A 26434-nucleotide genomic window follows, 5' to 3' on the forward strand; every position below is an offset into this window, starting at 1 on the left:
AGACAGTTGCTGCATGTGACAGCCCAACCCCTAACGCTGCAGCGACCATTGAGTGGCCCAACCAGTGGTGTAAAGAGTCCAGCACAGCATTTCTGTGTGGTAATTCGGCTGTGCGTGCGTGTGTGTGTCAAGCGCATGGGAAGGGAATAGTTAATTTCTGCCTTGGTCATGAATCCGCGTTGCTGGGGCAAGCAGGTCGTATATATGCGCATGTAAATGAGAACCTGGGGCGGGGGGTGGTGTTGCTATGCTGGGTTCACCGCTCGGCCCGTGACATTTCCTTCCCGGCTGCGTGCTATGCCTCGGCAGACCCATCGCCGCTCCGCTTGGCGCCATTCATTTTGCTTGCGTGTTTATTCTTTGCGTGTCATGACGTGTGTGGGTTTGTGTTTGCGAGGATTTGCGCGCGCGTGCCCCTTGTGCTAGCGGTGGAGATTCGCGTGTGACGAGTTCCTGCTTTGCACTGCTTCGGCAGAATCACCGCGTGGTGTTGCACATTTATCACCTTTGAATGCTTAAAGAAAAACATTGAGCTATAAAGCCATATTCTGTGGTTCTTTCGGTAAAGTCATGTCGACAGATACGTGACTTTACCGAAAGAACCATAGAATATGAATTCCTGCAGTCACGAAAGTTTTAAGTCAAAACTATAAAGCCATACTAATGTCATCTTTTTTGTTTTGCTTAATTTCCTTTTAGGAAAGTAATAGAGAGGTGAGTTATTGCCATTCATTCTTTAAATAGTTTTATAATGGTTATAAATGTTAAAAAGGGACATGTATGTTTAAATTGCCTTTGTAAATCTTGCTGGCTCTTCAGCTGACAGTTGACCTTCAGGGGGTGAATTCTTTAAGCATTTCCTGCATGTTTTTGCTGCTACATTTTATTTTTCCGCCAAACTGCCTGTGGCTTTTACACATAACGGAATGTATTTTGCACGGCCCCGCTGCTTTTTTTCACAATGCAACACAACGTAATGCCGTCCCTACCCTGCGGTGCAGTCACTTCATTCAAATATAATTTCCATTCCATTCTGGCCATGGGGTGTAATAATGGTTGTGTCACCGTGCCAGTTCCTGTTTTGTGTTCCTCTCTCGTGTTCCTCTCTCATGTTACGCCGTGCATCTGTGATGCCGCATCACCGTGGTTACTGTCCGCTTTCGTTCAGGTTGACAAACTCCACCAGAAGGTTTATCAGCTGGAGGAGCAGCTGCACAATGAGATGCAGGCGAAGGATGAGATGGAGCAGAAATACCGGTGAATGGCTCACCCGCCCACATGCACACTTGCATACCTGGCCATTAATTAACAGATCATTAGCATACATAACATGGTTGACCAATAGGGAGCCATCCCTTGACCGCAGCCAGGCATCGATCAGCCTCCCATTGTATATGTAGTATATGGAAAGTCCTCCCATACAGCCATGGAAAGCTTCTCGAACTACGTGGTCAAAGATGTAAAATAGTGTAGGGGCCAAAGGACGTCCCTGTCGCACCCCAAAGTGGAACAAAAAACGCTTTTATCTGGGCCAGCCCACCATCATGAAGGTCCCTCATGATTGTGATCAGTGGGTTAGGGATCCCAAAAGCACAAAGTTTAACCCAGAGCCCTGGCCTATGGATGGTATCATAGGCTTTGCACAGGTCAATAAAACAGAGATGTAGGTCCTGCTGAAATTCCGTATACCTGTGCTGTAGCAGACGGACAGAGAAAATGGCATCCTTGCAGAACCACCCCGGTCTGAAACTACATTGGGGCTCCGTAAGCCTCTCCTGCACACACACACAGCTGTGCACACATCCACCTTCTTGTACACTCGCCCGCCTGCCTGCTTGCACGTGTCCACCTGCACACTCACCTGAGGGCCATCTGTCACACTGCAGTGTTTCTGTATAGCATCTTGAGATGCGGTCGCAGTTGAATGCCACGTAAACCAAATTGTATTGTCCTGTTTTAGTCTCCATGGATGGAGCCCTTGATGATAAGTGTCCTGGACAATGCTTCATGGAGTATTTTGACCTCTCACCTTTTTCTTCTGCAGGAACACAAACATTCGGTTGGAAAAGATCATGAAGGAGCTTGATGAAGAGGTATGAAATAGGCAATAATTGCTGCCCCTCGCTATGTTATTTACTTTGAAAGGCACTCATTTCACAATCGGCGCGCAAGTTTACTGCATTTGTTTGCCACTAAAGTTGCACAAGAAGTTACATCTGCTGTGTATGATCATACCTGTGTGCTTGCGTACCTATGTCTTGTGTGCGTCTTGTGTGCGTTGCCGTGCCCATGTGTGCATGTCTGTACGTGTGTGTGTTGCGCTCGCTAACAGTACTTGCCCTAACAGTCTGTTAAGGCTATACGGGGGATCTTTGCCTGTTGTGTGTGGAGCGGTAGTGTAGAGGTTAGCATGCTGTGCTACTAACCCGGCAACCCGAGATCAATTCCCGCTCATGGCCAACACCAATTGGTCCTGGGCCTAGATGGTCGAGTCAGCCGCAAATGAGTACATGGTGTAGTGTGTAAACATTGCCACTCCGGAGACAAAGGCCGTTGGGTATGGTGCTAACAGCGCTTGCCCCAACTGTCTGCTAAGGCTATATGGGGGATCTGTGTCTTTGTATTTTTTTTGTGTTTGCACACGTTTGCGCGCGTATGTGTCTCTTTTCTTTCGTTTGCATGCACATATCTGTGTGCTCCTGAGCGAGCGTGCATCTACACTTGAGTGCACGCACGTGTCTGTGCGCAAGTGTGTATGCTGTGTGTGCGTGCGTGTATAAAACAATTTTTATTTTATCAGGTAAGGCCCACTGAGCTGTATAGCTCTACAGAATACTTGCGTGCCTGTGTGTGCGCACCGTGCAGACGGCCACTCGCAAGAGCGTGGAGGTGCAGGCACGGCAGATGGAGCGCGAGAAGGCACTCTTGCAGCATAAAGTGGCGGAAAACCAGCGCAAGGCGGACGCCGAGGCCGAGAAGAGACGCAACGCCGATAACGAAGGTGGGACTCACTGGGGTCGGAAATCACAGGTCAGGGTTAGGTTTGGTGAAGCTTGGGAGGAGGTGATAGCAAGGTGAACGGTTTAAGGCAGGGGTGGGGAACTCTATGGCTTGTTCACACATTGGTTGCGGTATTGTTATGGTTTCAGTTGGTCCATACCAAGGGTATATATTTATCGGTACAGCTGTGAAAGCTTAAAATGGGAAATGCATATGGTCAGTAGCCACATGAGGCGTACCACTTCAAAACAGTCTGAAAGCATTTTTGCTGCACTATTCTGGTACAAGAGGGGTGTATAGTTTAGACTGGAAATACTCTTGAATCAATTTTATGGACGCTTGGTCACAATTATCGCTCACTGCAAGGGCCACAAGCGGTGATCGAAGTAATTAAGGCATGTGTTTGCCCGCTAAAGGTATTTGAAAGTCCTATTTGGCCCTTGGTGAGGAAAAGGTTTTCTACCCTTGTTGTAAAGCAGTGGCTTGGCGGGCCCCCAATAAATAGAATTGGTCCCCACGGCCCCCCAGCCCTCGTGCAACCCCCTCCCCCTGGTTACTAAGGCTGTAACGCAGAGACCACATGTCCACGCCGCTAGTTAACGCGGTGTTGTAAGGGCACTTTTTATGTTGTGCATCAGTGTTTTGTTGCTGCAACGTGGCACTGACGTTTCCCGCGCACATTGAAAATGTATCCTGCATAGTCTTCTCTTTTTTAATTCTCTCACCTGACACTGCCCTGGCCCATCTCGCCCCCACCCTCACCACCTCCTCCTGTCTTGTGCTGCAGTGGCTAGCTTGAGGGAGCAGCTGGAGGAGATGAAGCGGCGCAACCAGAGCTCCCACGCGTCGAGCGAGAGGGTCACTCAACTGCAGAAACAGGCACGCTCTCTCGCTCCCCACAGGCGCATCAGTGACCAGCACCACACGTCATGCTATGGCATTGAAGAGCAAACGACGAGTTTCTAACTGTATATATGTGGAGTTTGAGATGACATCACATGTTATGACGTCATGGGGGAGTATGTGACGTTATCGCCTTGGCCGAAAATCTTTATTAACTATCGCCAAGTTTTGAGCAACCCTTTCATCAATATGGCCATTTTTCTTTGTGTTGGTCCCACAATATAAAGTTTTAACTCACCTTTCATATATATTGTATCATCTTTATGAGAGTTATTGGGACGCTAGCAACAGACAGATAGTCATCCTAAATTAAAAAGCGTTAAAACATTAAATTGGCTGTGTTTGAGAGTCACAGCACCGGCTTGGCACCCCGGTCTCATCCCTCGCGCGTCTGTCCGTGTGACTCCATCGTTCGCCCCTCAGCTCGAGGAGTCGACGGCGCTGTTGCGCGCGGAGACGGAGGCCGGTGCGCGAGCACGCAAGGCGCAGGCCGAGGGTGCAAAGCAGGCCAGTGCCCTGGAGGCAGCGAACCGAGAGCTGGCGGAGCGGATGCGTGGCCTCGAGGCGGCCCGCCTGCGCCAGGACAAGGAGGTGCTGACGCTGCAGGCTGCAGTGGAAACGGAGAGGAGAGACCGCACGCACGGCACCGAGATGAATGCCGACCTGCAGGGTGAGATGGCATGAGCGAGCACGAGGCTTGACATTACACTAACCTTGATACTCGGTACGAGCCCTAACCTTGGCCCCAACACTCGCCGTAAGTTTACGTTTATTTTATATGTTACACGGATGATACCGTTTAACCAGTTGCTCGGTTATAAGGGAGATCCGTGGTGCGTGAGCACAGCAACAACAAAACAAAGATTAAAACTTCAATATTACAGAGAACAACGACAGGGTCCTTAAGGAATATTGCACAACTGACTAGCCTCGACACTCAGCACTAGCGTGGATACTCCGCACGAGCCCCAACGTAGCCTCTGAAGACTAGTTATAGTCTTGACGCCCAGTAGTACCCCAGGCCATGCGATTCAAATAAAGAGCTGAGTGGTCCTCCTCTGTTATAGTGTATCACTCCCCATGCTGCTGGTGTTCCAAATTCATTGCCTACACATTCACTCTGCGTGTTAAATTATTAAACGTAGCATTCGTGAGGCGATCAGTGATCCTGCTTATTCCAGACACGTGACACTTTCCCATGCGGTGCTCAGCGCAGTTGCCCCGTGACAGCTTTATCTTGAGATAGCGAGTGCCCGTCCCCCCGGGGCTGGTATGTTTAGCCTCGAAGTGACAGTGTGCCCCTACAAGGGTGTGCGGTAAGAAATGCCAGCTGGCAAGCCACGCCAGTGCCTGCCTGCATGTTCGTGAAAACGTCCAAGTGAATAATAATGTAGAACGTGTACACAGACAGCCGTTTTGTCAATCCACTGCTGGATGAAGGCCTGCCCAAGCCTTGTGGGTCGTGAAGGTTATTTTACTGCACTTCACGCTGCTCAAGGAGGGTTGGCGAAGGGGGGAGTATATATGCTGGTGCGTAAAAGTACAGTACAACCATGGAATTTGCTCATTGCCTTCTGCTGAAATGCAGGCCCAAAGTAGACTATTATACCTGTTTTTCTGCTTGGTGATTACCCATCCAAGCCCTTTCAAGGCCTTAAAAATTCTGCTTAGCTTTCGAGGTCTGTTGAGGTCGGCTGCATTGCATGTGATTTCGTCATCGGCGCATGCAGATCAGCATGAGGAAAAATGAAATGGGGTATGTTAAATTATAAAAATGAAATGTGTGTTCTCACAAAGTGTCATCTACACTTCAGGCATTTTTAAACATTGTTTCGTGAACAGGCACCATTGTATGCAGCCAAACACATGCTCTGGGGCAGACTCAGCTGCCCGTTATGACAGACGCCACCGTGGTTGCTACTGGCCGTCACTTACATAGAGCGCAGGCAGGGCAGCGGCGACAGCTCCGTCTCGGGAGTAATCTTGAGGGGGCGGCGCTCGTCTTATATGGCAACGATTGTCGACACGGCTGTGTGTGCGGAGACGGCGTGGGTCTGAGAGACACGAACGGCACTCGCTCGCGCACACGAAGCCAGCGTGATCCGAGATGTGGCACTTACAACTCCGCTGCCTGACCGTGCTGTCGGATATCACATCGACCGGTTCGCGTTAGTAATGCAAACCCCCGTAATATCGAAAGCGATGCTCGTTAAAAATGCCGTGTACCAGGTGAGGGAGGGAATGTGTAGAGGGAGAGTCTGACCTTTCGTGTCGTTTTACATTCTCTTAGAGGAACACCAAGGAATGAGGAACGCGACTTTTAAAATGCTCTTTACTTGTTTTGCACACCCACACGCACACATTCACACACGCGCACGCTGATGCACACAGCACGCATCAGCTCCCTGCAGGACGAGGTGAAGGAGCTGAAACTTGCTGTGTCACGGACCGAGGCTGAGAAACGGCAGCTTCAAGATAAACTCAGCAATGTGGAGAAGGTGAGGAACCCCCTTCTACCCTGAGCAGTGGTGCGTCGTGGACATTCTGTCCCTGATGGCCACTGGGCTCATGGTGGATACTGGGCACCGAGTGGACACTGGCTAAATGGGTTGACAATGGGTGACTGGTAGGCACTGGGTACCTGGCAGATGCTGGGATCTTGGTGGACACCAGATTCCTGGTGGACACCGGTTGCCATGGCTGTAACCATGAGCGTGATCAGAGATGCAGGTTTGTGAAATATGAGTGTCCTCTTCAGGATTTAATTTGCACTGTTGAGGCAGTCTAGTGTCCTTTAAAAAGGATCTGAGAAGCAGTTTAATTTTTAAACAGAGTAACCCTGGTTAATGCTTCGTCACCTGCAGTCATAGCGTAAGCCTAACTTGCCAGTGCAGCTTAGTTTAGCCCCTTTATTGTGTTAAACATTAACCCAGCCGTGGAACCTGTTATTTCTTTTGCGTTGCGAGCCTGTAGAAACTTGTGTGAACTGATGTTTGTCTCTTGTAGAGTGGCTGCTGCATCTGTGATGGTTATTTTTGTTTTCCTATTATTGAGCTTGTTTACCTCGGAAAGGCTCACTGATTATCATGACTTTTTCAGGGCTATGTACATTCCAATTGAGTCATTTGCGTATGATTTTTCAAATTTGGCAAATCTAGATCCTGCGTGTGAAAATTCGTCTGCCTTCATTTAAATTGAGTCTTACACTCGCAACACTTGCTCGAATTGCACCTGTGGGAATCGATTATTGCCTCTTCCAAAGGTGGTGTTTCTTTAGGCTAAAGGGCAAACTAAATTGTACTGCATGAGGTCAAAAAGAAACTTAAATTGCAGCTCCCAATCCTGACAATCCACCACCATGGGATGAATCGCCATGTGGCCACTGGAGATGCAGTCTTATCTTAGCTGCTCTCATTCCGCGTGCTACCGCGCTTAGAGCGAGAGCTGTGTTGCATTTATGTTGTGTGGTGGTCCAGGCTCAATTCATGGATACTTTTATTTAAGATTATTATACGATGTTAAAATATTTTGGCAAATTTGCCAAATAGAACTGCATGACAAAAAATTTCAACTTTAAAAAAAGGAATGTGAAAAAAACTAGTTCATGCAAGAATTAGATTTGTCGCATAACCAGACTCAGACCTTGGCTGTCACACTGACATCATCATGTCCCCTGTCTCCACCCTTCAGGAAAAGAACAGTGTGCAGATAGAGCTCAACTACAAGCTGAGCACCCTGCAGCAAAGCTTGGAGCGAGAGGTGGCGGAGCACAAGGCCACCAAGGCCTGGATCGCCGACAAGAACCGGAAGTACGAATCCATCGAGGAGGCCAAGTCCGAGGCCATGAATGGTGAGGCCCACAGGCGCACTGCACCCAGCTGGGCTAAACACAGACCGACCGCTCATGGGAATGTAAAATATCTCGGTTATGTGCCAATCATCGGCTCTCTGTGAAACAAAGTCAAATGTCACTTTCCATCATTTTCCATCAGTAAGGATTACAGTTATCTCAGTGCTCTAATTCTACAAATGCATGTTGAAGACATCAGCCAAGCTGTGCAGGAAACTAAGTGGGCCTGGGCAGGACACATCACTGGAAGGAGGGATTGATGGCCGATGGTAAAGAATAATTATGGAGCGACAGGGGATAGAAAGTGCCTGAGAGGACTTTGCTAGCTAGATTGTTACATAGCAGGATCTTGCAAAATTTCGATGGTCTTGGGAGGCCTTTATCCATACGTGGATTGATCATGGCTGATGATGAGGAACTGCTGCCTAAAAGGAGCCTTAGCATCCCCAAAGAAAGATTGCGCCGTGTGTTGTGGTCGCGATGCTTGCCTGCTTGTAGAGATGGAGAAGAAGTTGTCGGAGGAGCGGGCGATGCGCCAGAAGGCGGAGAGCCAGCTGGTGGAAGCGGAGAAGCGCTGCTCCATGCTCGACTTTGACCTAAAACAGGCAGTGCAGCGTGGGGAGCAGCTGGGACGGCACAAGGACAAGCTCGACAAAGAGGTGAGTCGGCGATGACATGATCGAAGATGAGGAGAGGCACTGCAATTCTGTATTTTCCACCGATTAATGGTTCTTCCTGCTTATGGCCGAATAAATAACGTCACAATCGTCGTCCAGAGTGGTGTTTAGACAGGAAATAGCTTCAGTTGATGTGCAGTGGATTTCTTTGATGCCTCCATTCAGTTTTTTTAGTTCACAGTTATCTGCTACCGTGTGGTGAATAGTCTGGTCTATGTTTCTGCAATCCCATGCTGGGCTTGCTTTTAATTTCCATTTCTGAAGAAGGTTGTGGTCGGCTGATCGGCCGTGACATGTGCGAATTCTCTTGATGTGCACCATTGTTTTCACAATAGATTATATCATTGTAGGTTTTTTTGTGGGATCGGTGATGATCAGGTGCTTGTTTGGAATATTGGTATTGCCATTTCCCCGAGACGTTAAACAGAACCGACAGGCAACGGTGAGCGGTAGGCTGCATCTCACTGTCGTCACTTTGCTCTGACCGTGATCGATCGATGTCGACCGCAGCTCAAGGACCTGCTACTGCGGATGGAACAGGAGAGCCAGAAGCGGCAGCTGACAGCCACTGACCTCAAACAGCAGTCGCAGCAACTGGGTGGGCTGCGTGCCAGCGAGAAGGCGCTCAAGCAGGAGCTAAACCTGCTGATGGGCGAGAAGCAGGCACTGGAGAAACAGCTGGCCGATATGCGAAAGTACGCGGCACAACACTCGCGCTGTTCTCCCCTGCAGACACCCGGCAACGCACTCGCTTGCCCGTACGCTCGCTCACTTGCCTGTATGACCCCGAGCCTCTGCCACCAGCTTTAACTCGGCGAGTGAGCCGCTGACACGTTTTTGCCACTCGCGCTGATGTTGGGGACTGCTTTGGCAGGGAGAGGTACGAGACCGATGGGCAGATGCGTGAACTTCAGGACCAGCTGGAGACCGAGCAGTATTTCTCTGTAAGTATTTTATCTTTTAAATGGAACAAACACTCGCATTGGTATTTTTAGACATTTGTAGCCAAGGTTGAACTTTTGTCAGGTGGGTCATGACGTGCAGAGGCACTTCTAGCCTTAGCACCATTTGGCGTTCCTCTATTTTCACATATTTCCACAGACAGGTTTAGCTAATAGGTATTTAAAGAGCGCTTTACTGTCTTACATCATAACCCCCAGCCCGCATTCCATCGGCACTCTGAATGGAGCCTGACCACTGTCATTCGTAACCTACGCCTGCACACCCGTGATGACCGCTTGGAATTGGGAAACCGCCAAACCCACTGGGCTGCTACATGACCAGGAAATTAGTCCATCTGTGTGGGCCTTTTGAGTTTTATCCCTTTGTATGTGTGCTGGGTTTTCTCCAGGGTTCTTTGGTTTATACCAACATGCAATTTACAAAAACCTCAGTGCAGGGTCCTCATGAAAAATAGTTTCGTAACTCCTTGAGGCTGTTTTGGCTCTTTGAGGACAATAGGATCATTTGGTAATTGAGGCTATTACTTTGTTCAATAGCACACAGTGTATGCCATGTAACTTTTTTCCATAAAGCATTATCTGTCCACTTTTGGATGAAGGACTTTCCCGATGCTGTCGCCATCTCTCGTGGTCCAGTGCCGCTGCTTTCGATCTCACTCGCGCACATGAACTAATCTCATTGCTCCTGTGATTGGCAGTCTGTTACCAGTCTCGTCCAACCACCATCCCGTTTGGACACGTGTCCTGCCCAGGTCCATTTACTGTGACTAATGCTTGCTTATTACCAATGTTATCGCTGACTATCAATTATCCCAGGTCATGAGACGTGGGAAGGGATGGCCTGGATGAAGCTAAACTACCATGAATACAAAACATGCAAACGGGTCCATAAAAAGGCATTTATTATGTACCTGCATAAAATGGGAGTGAAGACATAGAGTGGGTTTGTGGTTTTTATTGTTTCCTGAAGCAATCGGTCACTGAGTCACAAGTGAGGAGGAACTCATAATCATACCAACCAGTGCTTCAACAACTGCAGAATAACCTGATCCACAACCCGGTCCTCTAGCATTCACTGTTTATAAAATGTGAATATGAAACAGTCAAAATAAACAATGTCTATTTCGATTTAAAGCTTTCATAACTGCAAGGATTCATCTTCTTTGGTTCTTTCGGTAAAGTCACGTAGAATGAGAATAAAATAATAAATTGATAAAATAAAATAACACAATAATAACACAATAAATTAATATAATATTATTGTGTTATTTTATTTGATCAATTTATTATTTTATTCTCATTCTACGTGACTTTACCGAAAGAACCAAAGAAAACAATGTCTAATGTGCTTTAGAACAACAACGGTGATTTTTGGCCATACTGTTAATGTGGGGCTGACATTCAAATAGCTCTGCACAAATAGATTCAAGAATCCATTGCTGCACTGCAATCTTTTGGCCACCTCTCAACCTAAACCTGGCAAGCCCTGGCTGACTCCTCCTTAGCTTCCTCGATCTGATGGGATTGAGCTCCAGCAGGGCTCCAGCAGCCAAGAAATCCCCAGTCAACTTTATGCTCTGTGGGAGGTCGGTCATTCCCTTCTGCTGCCCCATGTTCTGGTACCCTTCCCCGGCTGGGCTGCTGACTCCCTTCTCATACTCAAGTCCAGGCTGAACACCTTTTTTATTCATTTACCCTTGACAGCTTGCCTCTCTCTACACAATGAATATTCCCACTTTCTGTAAAGCGTTTTAAGATGTGACCATAAAGATGCCCATACTCAGACTTGTAGGAACGTTTTGACTCATAGAGACATATGACGACCTCTTTCTCTCTACAAAAAATATTATGGCCACTGCTTCTGTACAGTGATTGAGATGTGGTCACATTGAGATGCTACATTAAGCCGCATGCTGTGTTGCGTTGTATCAGTGACATCAGTATAGAAGTGACTTGTGCTGTGTGTGCAGACGCTGTATAAGACTCAGGTGAGGGAGCTCAAGGAGGAGTGCGAGGACAATCTCAACACCACCAAGGAGCAGCAGCAGCGCATGCAGGAGATGCTGGAAGAGAGGTGAGGAGGTGGCCGTGGGGGCCCGGGTCAGTGTTGAGTTCAGCGCTCGGGACTTGTGGTTCAGCTTGACTTTGGAGGAACCGCTTTCGAGCCTGTAGAGCATTGAGTGTACAGCTAGGATACCCAATTATTATCCAAAGCAGCCCTCTCAGGAGTGGAGTAGGAGTCCTTCCTAAAGGTCTACGACCTGGCTTGGCCTTCGTTAAACCTGGCCATGGGCCACACTACCCATGGATCGGATGCAATACAAAAGGGCTAAATTTTGCTGTCACCCCAAAACATATACCAGTAGAGGATATCATGTCTCAGGTCGATGTAGCCCTCAAAAGCATAGGACACATCCAAGCAGACGTTGCGAGAGCTGAAATAGCCACTATTCTTAAGAATGCTAAGAAACCCATTAGCAACATCAGCAAAAATGAACGCTCTGAACTAGCGAATTTAAAAAAGAGAGATGATATAGTCATCCTCTCGGCCGACAAAGGCATTGCCACTGTCATTCTGGATAAAAACTCATACAACAACAAAATCCAGGACCTACTCAATGATGGGAGTTACTCAAAAATTAAAAATGACCCTAATAACAGCCTAACAATAAAAACCAACAAGATCATCACAAGTTAGACTTCCCTAATCGAACCAACCAAACGTCCCTCCCTAAAACCCTCCGTTGCAAGACCTCCCAGATTCTATGGTCTTCCCAAGATCCATAAAAAAGATACCCCACTACGACCCATCGTGTCCACTATCAACTCCCCTACCTACAAGCTGGCCCGTTTTCTGTCAGATACTCTGCTTCCCTTCACTGGCAAGACCACCTCAGCAGTACTTAACTCAACCCAATTAGTCTCTATGGTTAAGGACATTGTACTGTCTCCTGACGATATCCTCGTCAGCTTTGATGTGGTCTCTCTGTTCACCAAGGTCCCAGTACCTGATACCATTACAATAATCGAAGATCTGGTCCAACATGGACTAGACCCCGATGTACCTGTGTTGGTTAAGCACTGCCTCACCAACACCTACTTTACTTGGAATGGCACCTTCTACAAACAAAATGAGGGTACCCCCATGGGTTCCCCCTTATCACCAGTGATAGCCAATGTTTTCATGGAGAAATTTGAATCAGACGCCATCCAGACATCCACCCTCAGTCCTTCCCTGTGGAAGAGATATGTGGATGACACTTTTGTCATTTGGCCACATGGCCTCCCAGCTTTGAACCTTTTCCTCGACCACATCAATTCCAGACACCCATCAAATTCACCATGGAAGTGGAGAAAGATGGCAAGCTGCCATTCTTGGATGTTCTGTTTGAGAGAAGGTCTGATGGCTCTTTGGGACATTCTGTTTACAGGAAGCCCACCCACACAGACTCCTACTTGAAACCTGATTCCCACCACCACCCGACTCAGAAAAATTCTCTCATCAAAACGTTATACCATAGGGCTCATTGCATTTCTGACCAACACCACCTGACCAGTGAATTAAAACATGTACATCTGGCCCTCAAGATGAACGGTTACTCTGACCGTACCATCCGCCAAGCTGTTTCTCCCACCATACAGAAACAACCACTTGACACTCCGATCAAAATCATCACGTTACCATACATAGCAGGCGTTACTAAAAAGATTTCCAAAATTCTAAACAAACACAAGATCCAGGTCCGGTTCAACACAGTGCACAAAATCCGTGATCTGATCCCATCCGTGAAGGATGTTATTCCTGACTTACAGTACCCCGGTGTTTACAAATGTAGTTGTACCTGCGGTGACTGCTATATCGGGGAGACGAAGCGACATATCTCTGACCGAATTCGCGAGCGCAAATCAGATTTGAAACACGGCAGAACGAATTCTTCTGCCGTGGCTGATCACTGTTACAACGCTGTGGGTGATCATGATATTGTTTTCTCCGATACCAAGGTACTCTGCAAACCTACCGGTTATTATCAGAGATTTGTCCACGAGGCCATCCAGATATACAAACACAGACACAACTTCAACTGAGAGGATGGTTTCAAATCAAGCAACCATTGGAAAGATGTTATAAATCAAGTCAAACGTTAGCTGCCTTTTAATTGTACAGCAATTCTCAGTGGTGGTATACCAAACTTTACATTTTTTTTTTCGCATGTGTTGGCAGTCCACCACAGCCTTCCACCCGAACCCCCTGCAGCTTAACAAAAAAGGCGGCTTGACTCAGCCCACCCACCCACCCACGCCCCCTTTCTGACTCCTCCCCCCCCCCGAACCTCCATATGTTGGCAGTCCACCACAGCCTTCCACTCGAACCCCCTGCAGCTTAACAAAAGGCGGCTTAACTCAGCCCTCCCACCCACCCACGCCCCTTTCTGACTCCTTCCCACCCCCTTAACCTATATATAAACCCGATCGTCTCAGAGCTGTGTACTCAACACAGATTTTCTGCTGTGACTATTCCACCTGAAGACGGAAGCTTGTGTTGCCTCCAAAACGTCGTGATTTAATTGTTTTCTTTTATTTTACTTTATTTTACCTACGTGACTTTACCGAATAAAACCAAAGAGTAGCAATACAAAAACCCTGAGCGGCAGACGTACGACGTCCGTTCTTATAACACTTACGAACACAAACGTGCGTGCTCGCCATTAGCTCGACCAGCGGCCAGTGCTGCTAGCGACCACTTCAGAGGATTGGTGACATTGGCATCATCATCAGTCACGTATGACTGGGCACAACCTGTAGGGGGGTTTCCCGCCTTCCAAAGGTATTTCGTCAGTATGGCCACCATTTTTAAAGAGAACTGAGCAATCACAAATAAGCAGCCGCTGGCAACTTTGATTTGATTAATTGACGGGGAGCGACGCTACAAGTTCAGTTGTAACGCAGTGACGCTCACTCGTGTTGTGGCAGGGACTCGCTGGCGGCGCAGCTGGAGATCACGGTGACCAAGGCGGACTCAGAGCAGCTGGCGCGCTCCATCGCGGAGGAGCAGTACTCGGACCTGGAGAAGGAGAAGATCATGAAGGAGCTGGAGATCAAGGAGATGCTGAGCCGCCACAAGCACGAGATGGCTGCCAAAGACCACACCATCACTTCGGTGGGACGAGCACGGCATCGCACGCGTTCACGCGCGCTTCACAGCTGCCGTTCTCCACGAAGTGACGGGGACGCCACACGGCGCTTGTGCCAGGCTAGGTGCACATTCGGCCTATCACATGCAGTGGTAAAGGCTCACTGGCTGGAGGTCACGGGACAGATCCAGGGGTTATGGGTGAACTGACTGAGATGACTGGCAGATGCACCACTCGTTTTTGTGAGCGTCGCTCCTCCGTACTCCTTTGATGTTGGAGGGCAGCTGCCTCCAACTGCCCAGTAGCGTCCTTCACTAACTTCCTGCACACACAGACACAAGCATGCATGCAAAACGCACATGCACACATTTACAGTCGGATCCACACGCAAGTGTACACGAGTGCATGATTCTAAGGTCTGCGGTGAGCAGGAGTGACGTGTGAGCACTCGAATGCAAGGTTACCCCATGACTTCATGTCCAACAAAAGTTTTGCATGATAACTGGCAATAGAGCAGGGATGAGCGTCCTTATTTTTAATGAGAGCTAAATAGGAATTGAAAATTCAAGTTGGGCGATTCACACGTGAGCGCGCACACACACCTTGGTCACTTCAGTTACTGCAAACTATAAACAAGTGTTGTCAGCACCAGGGAGAGCGATTTGGCAGTTATTCAGATGGACGTGTCCATTTATGTTCGGAAAAGAGGAGGGGGGAGACGAAATGAATGGATGCGGTCTGAAAGCCACCGTAAGCGTGAACAATCAATTAAGACCCGAAATGGTTTATCAAATCGTTCCAATGATTGCTAAGCCAAAATCCATCTTCTCGGTTGAAATTGTCTCTGGGTTTGTATATGTGGATAGCCTCATGAACGAATCTCTCATGGTAGCCAGATGGCTTGCAGAGAACCTCTGTCTTGGAGAAGTCAATGTCATGTGAGCCTACTGAATTATAACAGTGATCTGCCACGGCCGAGGTGTTGGTCCTACCGTGTTTTAGTTCTGCTTTGTGTACACCAAGCTCTTAAGGCTAATGGTTACTCCGACTACACAATCCGCAAAGCTATCACTCCAACCATGAAGAAGGACCCTCTTGAGGAGCCATTCAAAACCATCACTTTACCCTACATTGCGGGGATCACAAAAGAGATCTCCAAAATCTTGAATAAACACAAGATCCAGGTCCGATTCAACACATTACATAAAATCCGTGATCTGGTTCCGTCTGTAAAAGATGTGATTCCGGACATACAGTACCCTGGCCTCTGTGGTAGTAGTTGCATTGGAGAAACCAAACGACATGTCTCGGACCGCATCCGCGAACACAAAACAGACCTAAAACACGGTAGGACCAACACCTCGGCCGTGGCAGATCACTGTTATAATTCAGTAGGCTCACATGACATTGACTTCTCCAAGACAGAGGTTCTCTGCAAGCCATCTGGCTACCATGAGAGATTCGTTCATGAGGCTATCCACATATACAAACCCAGAGACAATTTCAACCGAGAAGATGGATTCTGGCTTAGCAATCATTGGAAGGATTTGATAAACCATTTCGGGTCTTAATTGATTGTTCACGCTTACGGTGGCTTTCAGACCGCATCCATTATTTTCGTCTCCCCTCTCCTCTTTTCCGAACATAAATGGACTCGTCCATCTGAATAACTGCCAAATCGCTCTCCATGGTGCTAACGTTAAAAAAACCGACACTTTTTTTTTAATTTTCTTGCTGTGGTTTTCACACGTGATGATGATTGCTTGTGTTGCAATCGAAACGTCGTGAGAATTTTATTGTTTTATATTTTTATTATTTTATTGTTTCCCTTCTACGTGACTTTACCGAAAGAACCAAGAATATGAATCCCTGCAGTCACGAGAGCTTTAAATCAATATTTAAGTGTTGTCAGGTTTAAAATATTCCCTGATTATACGTGATTAGTTTGGCTAAGATGCTTGCTCGGCGATGGATAAGTATTGTTTTTCTGGGACATTCCCGAGTGTAGACCCCATGTGTGGCCACATGAAAATTCAGTCGTGCGCCATAAGTTCCGTACCCCTGCATTAAGAGATAGCGCTCACTCCTTTCAGACACACTGACTTACCGGCATAGGCTCTTGTGCGGCACTTAACTCCCACACGCGGGGCAGCCCCGCTCTCATTGGCTTCCATTATGGTAGCAGCGCGCTCATGGCCTGGACAGCACACAGCAGCCGACAGTTGCAATAGAAACTATTGACTGGTTATAATGATGGAACATGACGTTCACCTCGTAAATCTTTATTAGCGTCTGAAACTTCCCCGAAGCACATGAGGAAGTGTTGAAATGTACCCGTCATCAATATGACCTCGTTGGTCCCCTCGTAGCGTGTGCACCCTTGCACTTTGGAGTTTGCGCGCCCGTCTGAGCAGCTTCGCGGTCTGTGTGTGCGAGAGCAGCTAGAGGAGGCGTACAAGACGCTCACGGCCGACGTGACTGCGCTCGCCAATGACAAAGAGGAACTCAATAACCGGCTCAAGAAAATGCATGACGGTACGTTGCCGCGCTCGCGCCTGCCGTGGCCGCTCGGTGCGATGCGGCTCGACCGGTCCGCCCTTTGGCACCGTGGCTGGAAATGGGATATTTGCTCCAGATGTATTCACTTGTAATGTCTTATATGACCTCTAAATAAACTTGCGCATTAACTTGAACAAGGCCAGGGGATTGACATCAGAGGTTTGTGATGTGAAAGCGTGGATTAGGGCCTCAGTGGCAGCTGGGGTCTGGAAAAGGCGGAAGCCGGATGCCTCGCTCATAGGCGGCGTTGCTATGTGTAGAAATGCTTCACGTGGAGGAGGAGGAGAGGGATATCGTTCAGCTCAAGGCTCAGTACGAGAAGCAGCTGCAGACGGAGCGAACACTCAAGACTCAGGTTCGATGTCACTGCCACCGCCGCCGTTGCCACATTTCCTTGTGTCGTCCCGTGTTGCATCGCGTTACGCTGGGTGTGGCGCCGTGTGCGGCTCCTGTCGTATCCACAGCGATGACATACGCATTCAGTACCTATAGCGGTGTGCTGCGTGTGTTTTTGCGTGTCGAGTGTATATTTGTTTTTGATTGTGAGTGTGTAACCCTGGTGGTTGAGGACCGGTCAAAACCACGTTGCAGGTCGTACGTCATGGCACACCCGTTGTGCGGACATATGCTTTAACACGTTTGGTGCCGCCACGCAGGCCGTGAACAAGCTTGCCGAGATCATGAACCGCAAGGACATAAGGCTGGATCGGAAGCGCGGCAGCAGCACCGACCTGAAGCGCAAGGAGAAGGAGAACCGCAAGCTCCAGCTGGAGCTTAACCAGGAGCGCGAGAAGTTCAACCAGCTGGTCACCAAGTACCAGCGCGAGGTCAACGACATGCAGGCCGTGAGTACAGCCACCTGAGTTTAGTGCCGGCAACGCTTACACCCAGGGATTGATTCATCCACAAGGAATTGTTCTCTACCGCTTTCGGACTTGGCTGGCTTCATCATGAAATTAGCGGGTATTGGTGAGTCATGCAACGACGCCATGTGACATCTTACGACATCCTACACGTGACCACTCGTCTGTATTTCTTATCCCCAGTGCTCTTATCTCGACTTCTTGCTTATCTCTTTTATTTTACTAATCTATAACTTGTCTCCAGGTTTTCTCTTGTCTGTATTTCACCTCACTAATCTGTATATATTCATGTCTCAGCGAGCCACATCTTACAGAGTGCCATAGCTCCATGCGTATTCGTTAAGCAACGTGTCCAGAACCCAGACGCGAGATGTAAGTTTAGAGCCGTAAAGTGCGTAGGTTTTCACAGCCACTGTTTTTTGAGCATTTTTCCTCGCCATGTACTACTGCGGGAATCTTCAACTCCGGATGATGCCACTCATCGATTGTGTTGTAAAAATGGCTCGACAGATCATATCGTGTATTTGACACCCATCAGTGCGGCTACACGAGGTTGCGTTCTGTCGTCGCTTCTAACTACGTGTTGCTTCCTCCACCTCCACAACTGCCGCCACCACCCCCGCTCTTTACATACCACCGTCGTCCCCACCGCAGCAAATCGCCGAGGAGAGCCAGATGCGCATCGAGCTGCAGATGGCGCTGGACAGCAAGGATAGTGATATCGAGCAGCTGCGGCAGCGACTACAGGCACTGCAGGTCGGCATTGACACCACAAGCATCGGTAGCGGCCATGGGGACGGCGCCGACGACGACTCGCTGCAGGGGGGACCCGGTGAGTCCCGCTCGCTGTGCCCTCTGCCCCTCTTAATTTAAAGCAGCGCAGGGTGAGGGCAGCTACGTTGGCAGGAGAGGGCAGTGCAGCAAAATGTTAGATGTTTGAGGTATTTTTATGCAGCTGGTCACTGAGCTCTAAACACTAAACCCCAAACCTGGAACCCACAAAATGCTGAATAACTGACCCTTGGAAAACCCTGTTTTCTGTACCACATAAACCACGCAAACATTGCTTCTTAGTCACATAAAACTCCAGTCCGTCTTGCCTGTTGAATCAGCCTTGGCTGTAATCTGCTCAAGAGACTTAAGGCTGCTGCTGCCACTGCTGTTCGACTGTTAACGCCACATGTCTCAGGACCATGGCTTCATTCAGTCGGGTGGTCTGTCTGGGTCATCGACCAGTACACGACGTCCAGTATACCTCTCATTATGGCTGTGGCTACTAGTCTCGTGCAAACTACTCTGGTGTACCATCGACCTGGAAAATATTACTTGAAAAATAAAGCCCTGTTCAGCAGAGGGTGGGTTTAGACCCCTCCCATCGTCTTGTGTTTATCTCTGACTCAATGCCATTGCTGTTTTGCAGAGACGCGTCTGGAGGGCTGGCTCTCTGTCCCAAACAAGAATAACATCAAGCGCTACGGCTGGAAGAAGCAGGTGAGCGTTGCTTGACTCTCCCTACCCGCACCACACAACTGAGGCCGGCTGCCGGCCACCCTGCATTGTGGTTGTTGTGGTCTCACTTGCCTTTGTCGGGTCTGTGTTCGGAGCGTAACGCCGCGTGTCCCTTTGCGCTCAGTACGTGGTGGTGAGCAGCAAGAAGATCCTGTTCTACAACGACGAGCAGGACAAGGAGCTCTCCACTCCCTACATGGTGTTGGACATCGAGTGAGTGGCCTGTGTGGCCCTGCTGTATGTGAACGTGCACCTAAAGATTTGGAGTTCCCACTTCACCAATGTAACTTGCTCCCTAACGGTCACCTCTCTGTGCTTGCGCATGCAGCAAGCTGTTCCATGTGCGGCCGGTGACGCAGGGCGATGTCTACCGCGCTGAGGCCAAGGACATTCCCAGGATATTCCAGGTACGGTGGACAACGCAGCAGAGCGGGCTTAACTATCCTACAAATATACATCCCCGATGTCTTTGCTATAATAAAAGTCCAAATCCTCATGAACGTTGACTCGGCCCTCACCGTGACATCATAGAGTGCGTTAAGGCTGTTTCCACTGTGTGGCCGATAGTTACCTGGCACCCCTCGTAACCGTGGATTATTTTCTGCCGGATCTGTCTGGGTCGGTCAAACATAACAAATTTATGCACTTGGAGCACCGCATCAGTTTAAGATCTGATTGTCGGGAAGTTGTAGGATGCGTTTGTGCCCATTCACTCACTTGCGTACGTGTGTGCATGCGTGCATACCCATCGCGTGTGCCCACCTTCAGATCCTCTACGCCAACGAGGGCGAAAGCCGCAAGGAGCTGGAGTTCCCGCTGGAGCCGCTGGCGCCGCTCAGCGAGAAGGACCGTGATGTGTGCGTGCCGCACAAGGGCCACGAGTTCATCCCCACCATCTACCACTTCCCCGCCAGCTGTGAGGCCTGCACCAAGCCGCTGTGGAACATGTTCAAGCCGCCACCTGCACTTGAGTGCCGGCGCTGCCACGTCAAGTGCCACAGGGACCACCTGGACCGCAAGGAGGAGGTCATAGCGCCCTGTAAAGGTGTGTGTGTGTGTTTGTGTGCAGCGAGAGGGTTGCGGCAATTTCATGTGGGACATTGCGTGCCTGGGTAGCAAAGCGAGTGTCAGGTTAGAGCGGTCATTATCGTCGTCGGTGAAACAACAAGAAACGTTTTGATTTAAAGCTTTCGTGACTGCAGTAATTCATATTCTTAGTTTTTTCGGTAAAGTCACGTTGAAGAGAAACAACAAAATAATAAAATATATATAAAACAATTAAAAATTCTCACGACGTTTCGACCATAACTCAAACGGTCATCTTCAGGTGTGAACCATAACTCAAACGGTCGTCTTCAGGTGTGAACCAACACACCTGAAGACGACCGTTCGAGTTATGGTCGAAACGTCGTGATAATTTTTTATTGTTTTATATATATTTTATTATTTTGTTGTTTCTCTTCAACGTGACTTTACCTAAAAAACTAAGAATATAACAAGAAACGTGTTAACGTGCCTGGGTCCATTTAAAGATTTTTATTATCAGCCATGGTAAGTCCACTGCAAGTTGAAGGCCTACCTAAGCCATCGCCATCCCTCAAAGTCTCCTGATGCAACAACCTCTCTAGTACCTGCACTCTAGCTGATCTCATCACTCCTTGGGTTGCAAACCCGTCATTCGCTTCGTCCACTGGCCGTCATCCCTTCTAGCGCCTTGTTCTGTCCTAGACTGCTTGGAATTTCACCAAGAGATGGAGTGAGGAACACATGGATTAGAGAACATTGCAAGTTAGATATATTGACTTTATTAAGATACTTATCACTTATTATTTCTAAAGCATTCAAAGTCGGCATGAAAACCTATAATTGTCCAGAGGATAGCAGTTCTTGCAGGTGCTGCCCTGGTAATGTTCGATCGTCAAAAGAACAGAGCGTATGTGAGAGCATTTGACTCTTATTTATATTCCACTTCGACCACAATAAAAAAAAAACTCACCACCTTAAAACAGATGTATTGTATTAGACATGTTTTGGGCAATGGTCTTTCAATGAAGACGAAGAGACTGAATTATTGTTGGAGATTGCCTTGCACAGCCAACACATGCGCAGGCATAGCTCCAGAAGCGATTAGATAAGGGTTGACGTTTTGTTAGCAAGCTTTGCTAGCCTGTGTAAGTTTCCCACTGCCCATCCCCCCTCCTCCCGGCGATCCTCAACCACGGCGGTTGTGCACGCTGTGTCTGTCCGCCTGTCCACAGTGAACTTCGACGTGGCGTCGGCCAAGGACATCTTGCTGCTGGCTGGCTCGCCCGAGGACCAGAAGAAGTGGGTGAATCGCCTCGTCAAGAAGATTCCCAAGAAGCCTCCGGCGATGGAGGGTGGTGGTGGCGGCTCGACGCTTGTGCGCTCCTCCCCGCGCTCGTCCATTCGTGTTCAGGTCAACCAGAGCTTCCGGCGCAGTAGCCGCCAGCTGGCACAGCCCAAGCCCAGGTACGGTGACGACATTGGGGAGGGGGGGACACCACGGAGCGCCATGCCATGTGTGTCTGTGTACGTGTGTGGGGAGCGGGAGTGTAGCGGTTCGCGTGCTGCGCTACTAACCCGGTGAAACGAGGTCTATTCCTGCTCACGGTGAAGATTATCTGAACCAGTCCTGGGCCTCGCCTAGGTCGACCTAACCTCAAATGAGTACCTGGTGCGGTGTGTATACATCAGTATTACGGAGTAAAAGGCCATCAGGCGTGCTGGCTACCCATCCCCTTGTGTGCCGTGCCGGACTTTGTAGGTGCTCGCTAACAGCACTTGCCCAAAAGTCAGTTAAGGCTCTACGGGGAATATTTGTCTTTGTATAGGTGTGTGGTATGATGCAGTGGGAGATCGGGCGCTCTGGCCTGTGTGTATGTGTTTTCCCATGTGTGTGTACACCTAAATGCATGTGTCTTTCTGTGTTGTGAAAGTTTGGGCTGGTCCTCCGTGCACAGACACAAACGCTACTACAGCACACACGTGATGGTGACTGTTGGTTGGGCGATGACCCTGACGCGGCAGTGTCCCTGTGGCCACCCCCTGCAGGTGGCCCGACATGGCCCCCCGCCAGTGGACCTGGTCTCTGATCGACTCTGATGTTGAGTACAGTTTTTGACGTCGGCGGTGACTGCCCGGCAAGTGTGCCGCGCACGCGTGCGCTCGCTTGTGTGCCGTGCTGTGATGTTGTGTGTGAGCCGTTCGCAAAACACCATCATTTGCATCGCCCGCATGGGACCGCACGCAGGAGCAACAGACGCCCTCTCAACTGGACAAAACCGTGGCCCCAATTCCAAAAAAAAAACTTCCAAGAGAACGCATCTGGCTGCGGGTCACTATCATGCGTGCAGTGTGCGTGTCTGGATCAGTCGCTTGCACTGTCACTGGAAAGAGCGGTAGTGGCGTTTTTGACCAGTGGTTATTCTTGCTGCCTTTTGTTGTTTGTGCGCGGTGTGCTGTGCGGTTCACATTCTTGCTCTTAATTACCGCTTGCTCTACCTGGGTAAGCTGCTACAGTCATTGGCATGTGCACTGCCTGTCATGTGAGCGCCCTTCTGCTCCTCGTGTCTGTGTGTGTGGTTCTGTAGCTAACCGGGATTCCTGATGGTGGTGACGGCAGCCAAGGAAAAAGAGGTGGCTGCTGCTGCTGCGCCTCTCGTGGATTACCCAGCACAGGGCCCTCGTAGGGCCCGCCTTCACCAGCGCTTCCACAAGTAACAAGCCAATAATTAACATGATTTATATATAAATATACGAGAATTCGTTTTGCCCATGAGAACATGTGAGCGAAAGTGAGAAGATTGCGCGAGGAAAAATTTTCATGGAAAACGAGACTGCGCAGAAATGAGAAGTGGCGATTGCACATGCGGTGCCAAGCACGGGGGGCATACCTCGCTCCAAACCGCCTTGCGTGAGCGAGCCGGGTCCCCCCAGTCCTGAACACTGCCGCTGTCCCCACCACCGTCACCCGTTTTCAGAGTGGGTGCTGCCAAACGTGACTGCAAGCGCCTATTGAGGCGACACGACGCGGCGGGAATGGAAGCCGGGAACGTTGGGGAAAAGTTTTTTTTACAAAGCGGCGATGGTTGTTTCCACGGTTGGCTCACCCGGTGAGTGAGATGCTGCGGACGGTGCGGCCTGCGTCGCTGGTGCAGTGAGCGTGGGACGGGCGCCGTTACCCGTACTGGGCCAGGTGTCCTTGAGCTATGCAGTAATGACCTCCCCCGGCAAGTCACGTTGACTTGCGCTGCATCGTTAAGCCCACTGCAAACGCCAATCAGTTATGTAGAGCAGTTACAGAGAAATATTAACTGGAACAGGGAAGTTTGTTTTATTATATTCTGCTGTTTTATAATATATCTTTTCTAATATGTTTGCAGAAAGGTCATTGTGTTGTCGCCTTACAGCCTCGAGCAATGATCTGCGTCGTCGCGCGTGTGCAAAATTTGAACTGAAATGCAGCGTTTATGTTAAGTTTTTACCAGTTAGCCTGCTGTCGCGTGTAACGCACGCCCAGCTTTGTGTGTGTGCGTGCGCGCCTCCCGTGGGCCCAAAATGCTCTGAATGAAATTGGGGAAGACGATCGAGGGATGGAAAGCAGGGCTGTTGCTGCCTGTTGACCTGCAGCGCCTAAACACAGAGATGATGGCAGCTGCTCTTCACGACCCCACAGCAGCCATTCGCGATGCCTTCACATGACCATCTAAGGTGCTGCTTTGCCCAAGTTGGGACCAGGGCAAGGTTTTAGCAGCAGCTAGGGACTGAGAAACTCCTGCTTTTTGCTGCCTTTGATTGCTTTCCCAACAACAGTGACCGTTGACTTGTGTGGTTAGCCGGCTGCTGGCTGAGGACACTTGTGCTGGAGGCATGATGATCATGGGAAGTGAAGGATTATTTCTCATCACCAACAATAATTTACAGCCCTTTAGCAATCCACTGCTGGATGAACGCTTGTATGTTGAACTTGAACTTATTTTGCACCGTACGTAGCCAACCATCTAATCGGAGGTGCAGCCTGCCCACACCGTATGGGTTATGGGGGCTGTTTGACCATACTTCACCACACTGGTCAGTTCAGGCTGAAGGGCGATTCACCAGGCTTTTAGCGACCAGTCTAATGCAGAAATACGATTTTACTGTGTCCGTGATCCCATGCCATCAACCATGAGGCATAGGTCACCATTCTGTTATGGTGGCTCCCAGCTGCATCTTTCCAATTATGTAGGTACCACTTGCTATGCAGACTCTTAACACTGAATCATTCCATAACTCTCCTGGGTCTCTGTACTTGGCGAGAGACTCCGCTAAGTTTATGTCGCTGTAATTCTCTCCGTCGGCTTTTGGTCAAGCGAGTCCCATTTCCTATTACACTGCGCCAACATGATTTCACGCCTGCACACGACCCGACCCCCAGCAGCCAACTTCCACGGCAAACAGCGATACGCGTTTCTGTATTTTAAATTGCAAATTGTTTATTTTATGTATTTTTTTTTTTACTTTGTCCTAAATATGCCTTTGAGACCATGACAACTTGTATCGATGGAAAAGCGAAGATGTATTTTGTAAAATGCCCCTGAAGGAACAAAATGTTAGTGTTTGGGTCCAATAAGCGTTTCACCACTGCCCAGTGCCACATACACCCCCATCAGTGGAGAGCAGTCTACTGGCACTGCCTTGACATGCATCACCTTACGTTAATGCCACAGACCTAAGACCCATAGTTGCTTTCGTAGCACATAGTACTCAGCCCTGTGCTAATAGCGCAGACTGAATACCTATAACCCCCACGTGACCCTGCCCCCAATGGCCCTGATTGTATTGGCTCCTGCACAGAGCACATAAACAGACGTGGGGCAAACTGTGGTCTCTCTTGACCCCATACCTTGCAATACCCCCATCTGCTGGGGACCCCAGTACCCAATAAGCTGGCACAAGGGTTCGTGGTGGGGGATTAGGTTTGGGGTCCTGGATCCTGTGAACACCAATATTGAGATGCGAGCAAAATGTGAAAATGGGGCCAGTGAAGTGCAGGGGGTTAAAATAGGATTGGGGTCAGTGTAAGGTTAGTCAGAGTTAAGGACAGAAGGCGATTTGTAGTGGCTGGATGGCTAGTTGGTTAAGGCCATTACTAGTGTATGGTTGGATACCTGGTAGGGTTAAGGATACAGTACAAGTGTGTGATTGGCTAGTCGTGCTCTGTTACTCATCGACGTTCAGTTTTTGGCCGCACTTGGTTTCTGGTGTTCACAGCTCTGGGCGCACAGCAGAGAGACGTTTAATTAGTGACCGAGCGCAGGGGCCTCAATATTGAGGCTCTTGCAATTTTGGGCCGAGCAAGCTCCCTGCCAAAAAGATGAAACAAAAAATCTAAATTGACCCCATGATATGACCCCCTGACAGCATCAATCTTCCAGGACCTGGGAGAGTCAAAAGTTTGTGCTGCTCCTGTTTGCAGAGGTGACAAAAAAATAAAACTTAAAAAGACTCCTGAGCGAGCAACTGCTGAGGGCGCACGGTCGGGGGTCATGCCTGGATTCCAGATAACTTGCAGCTCCAGGGTTGGTTTCAAGTCAGTGCCACTTCCTGCCATGTGCTGCATTGGTTATCAGCAAAGCATAAACGAGTGAAGTCAGTGGCCCCAAATGCTATCATATGTCAAGAGACATTGCTGGAAAGATTGTCTCGTTTGCACTAGGCATTTCTGGATAAACTATTACCACTATTGCATTATTTGTATAAGTATGTTTCCAACATTAATGTTTGGCACCCACGAAATCCAAAAGTAGGATATCCATGACCCTTCATCTATAGGGGTGCATGGTTACACCAGTGTGCTGCAGAACTATACGGGGTGTTTTTGATAATACTTGACGTTGGTCAGTGCAGGACTGGGCAGAATACCAGCACCTTTTATCACCACTGTTAGCTGTGGCCGGATATTATATTAGCAAACACA

General features: G+C 49.0%; 1 protein-coding gene across 2 annotated transcripts in view; it reads left to right on the forward strand.

Annotated features, from left to right (window-relative positions):
• LOC116942542 (rho-associated protein kinase 2) overlaps window positions 1-26203 on the forward strand; it is a 49092-nt gene extending 22889 nt beyond the window's left edge. Inside the window, exons 13-35 of one of the 2 annotated variants that reach the window (XM_032954581.2) lie at window positions 700-714; window positions 1169-1257; window positions 2045-2093; window positions 2866-3001; window positions 3788-3879; window positions 4327-4573; window positions 6295-6401; window positions 7594-7753; window positions 8252-8412; window positions 8941-9125; window positions 9305-9374; window positions 11363-11466; window positions 14364-14550; window positions 16966-17059; window positions 17344-17438; window positions 17740-17928; window positions 18601-18778; window positions 19367-19437; window positions 19580-19668; window positions 19784-19862; window positions 20224-20500; window positions 21714-21945; window positions 23067-26203. In XM_032954581.2, the coding sequence (XP_032810472.1) occupies window positions 700-714; window positions 1169-1257; window positions 2045-2093; window positions 2866-3001; window positions 3788-3879; window positions 4327-4573; window positions 6295-6401; window positions 7594-7753; window positions 8252-8412; window positions 8941-9125; window positions 9305-9374; window positions 11363-11466; window positions 14364-14550; window positions 16966-17059; window positions 17344-17438; window positions 17740-17928; window positions 18601-18778; window positions 19367-19437; window positions 19580-19668; window positions 19784-19862; window positions 20224-20500; window positions 21714-21945; window positions 23067-23070 (2910 nt within the window). In that variant the 3' untranslated portion in view covers window positions 23071-26203. The remainder of the gene's footprint in view (window positions 1-699; window positions 715-1168; window positions 1258-2044; window positions 2094-2865; window positions 3002-3787; window positions 3880-4326; window positions 4574-6294; window positions 6402-7593; window positions 7754-8251; window positions 8413-8940; window positions 9126-9304; window positions 9375-11362; window positions 11467-14363; window positions 14551-16965; window positions 17060-17343; window positions 17439-17739; window positions 17929-18600; window positions 18779-19366; window positions 19438-19579; window positions 19669-19783; window positions 19863-20223; window positions 20501-21713; window positions 21946-23066) is intronic. The other variant, XM_032954582.2, reaches the window with a different exon arrangement.
• Window positions 26204-26434: the final 231 nt, after the last annotated feature.

The sequence above is a fragment of the Petromyzon marinus genome, chromosome 15, assembly GCF_048934315.1.
Source record: "Petromyzon marinus isolate PM22_M1 ecotype Great Lakes invasive population chromosome 15, UKy_Petmar_22M1.pri1.0, whole genome shotgun sequence".
In the NCBI taxonomy this organism is placed as follows: domain Eukaryota; kingdom Metazoa; phylum Chordata; class Hyperoartia; order Petromyzontiformes; family Petromyzontidae; genus Petromyzon; species Petromyzon marinus.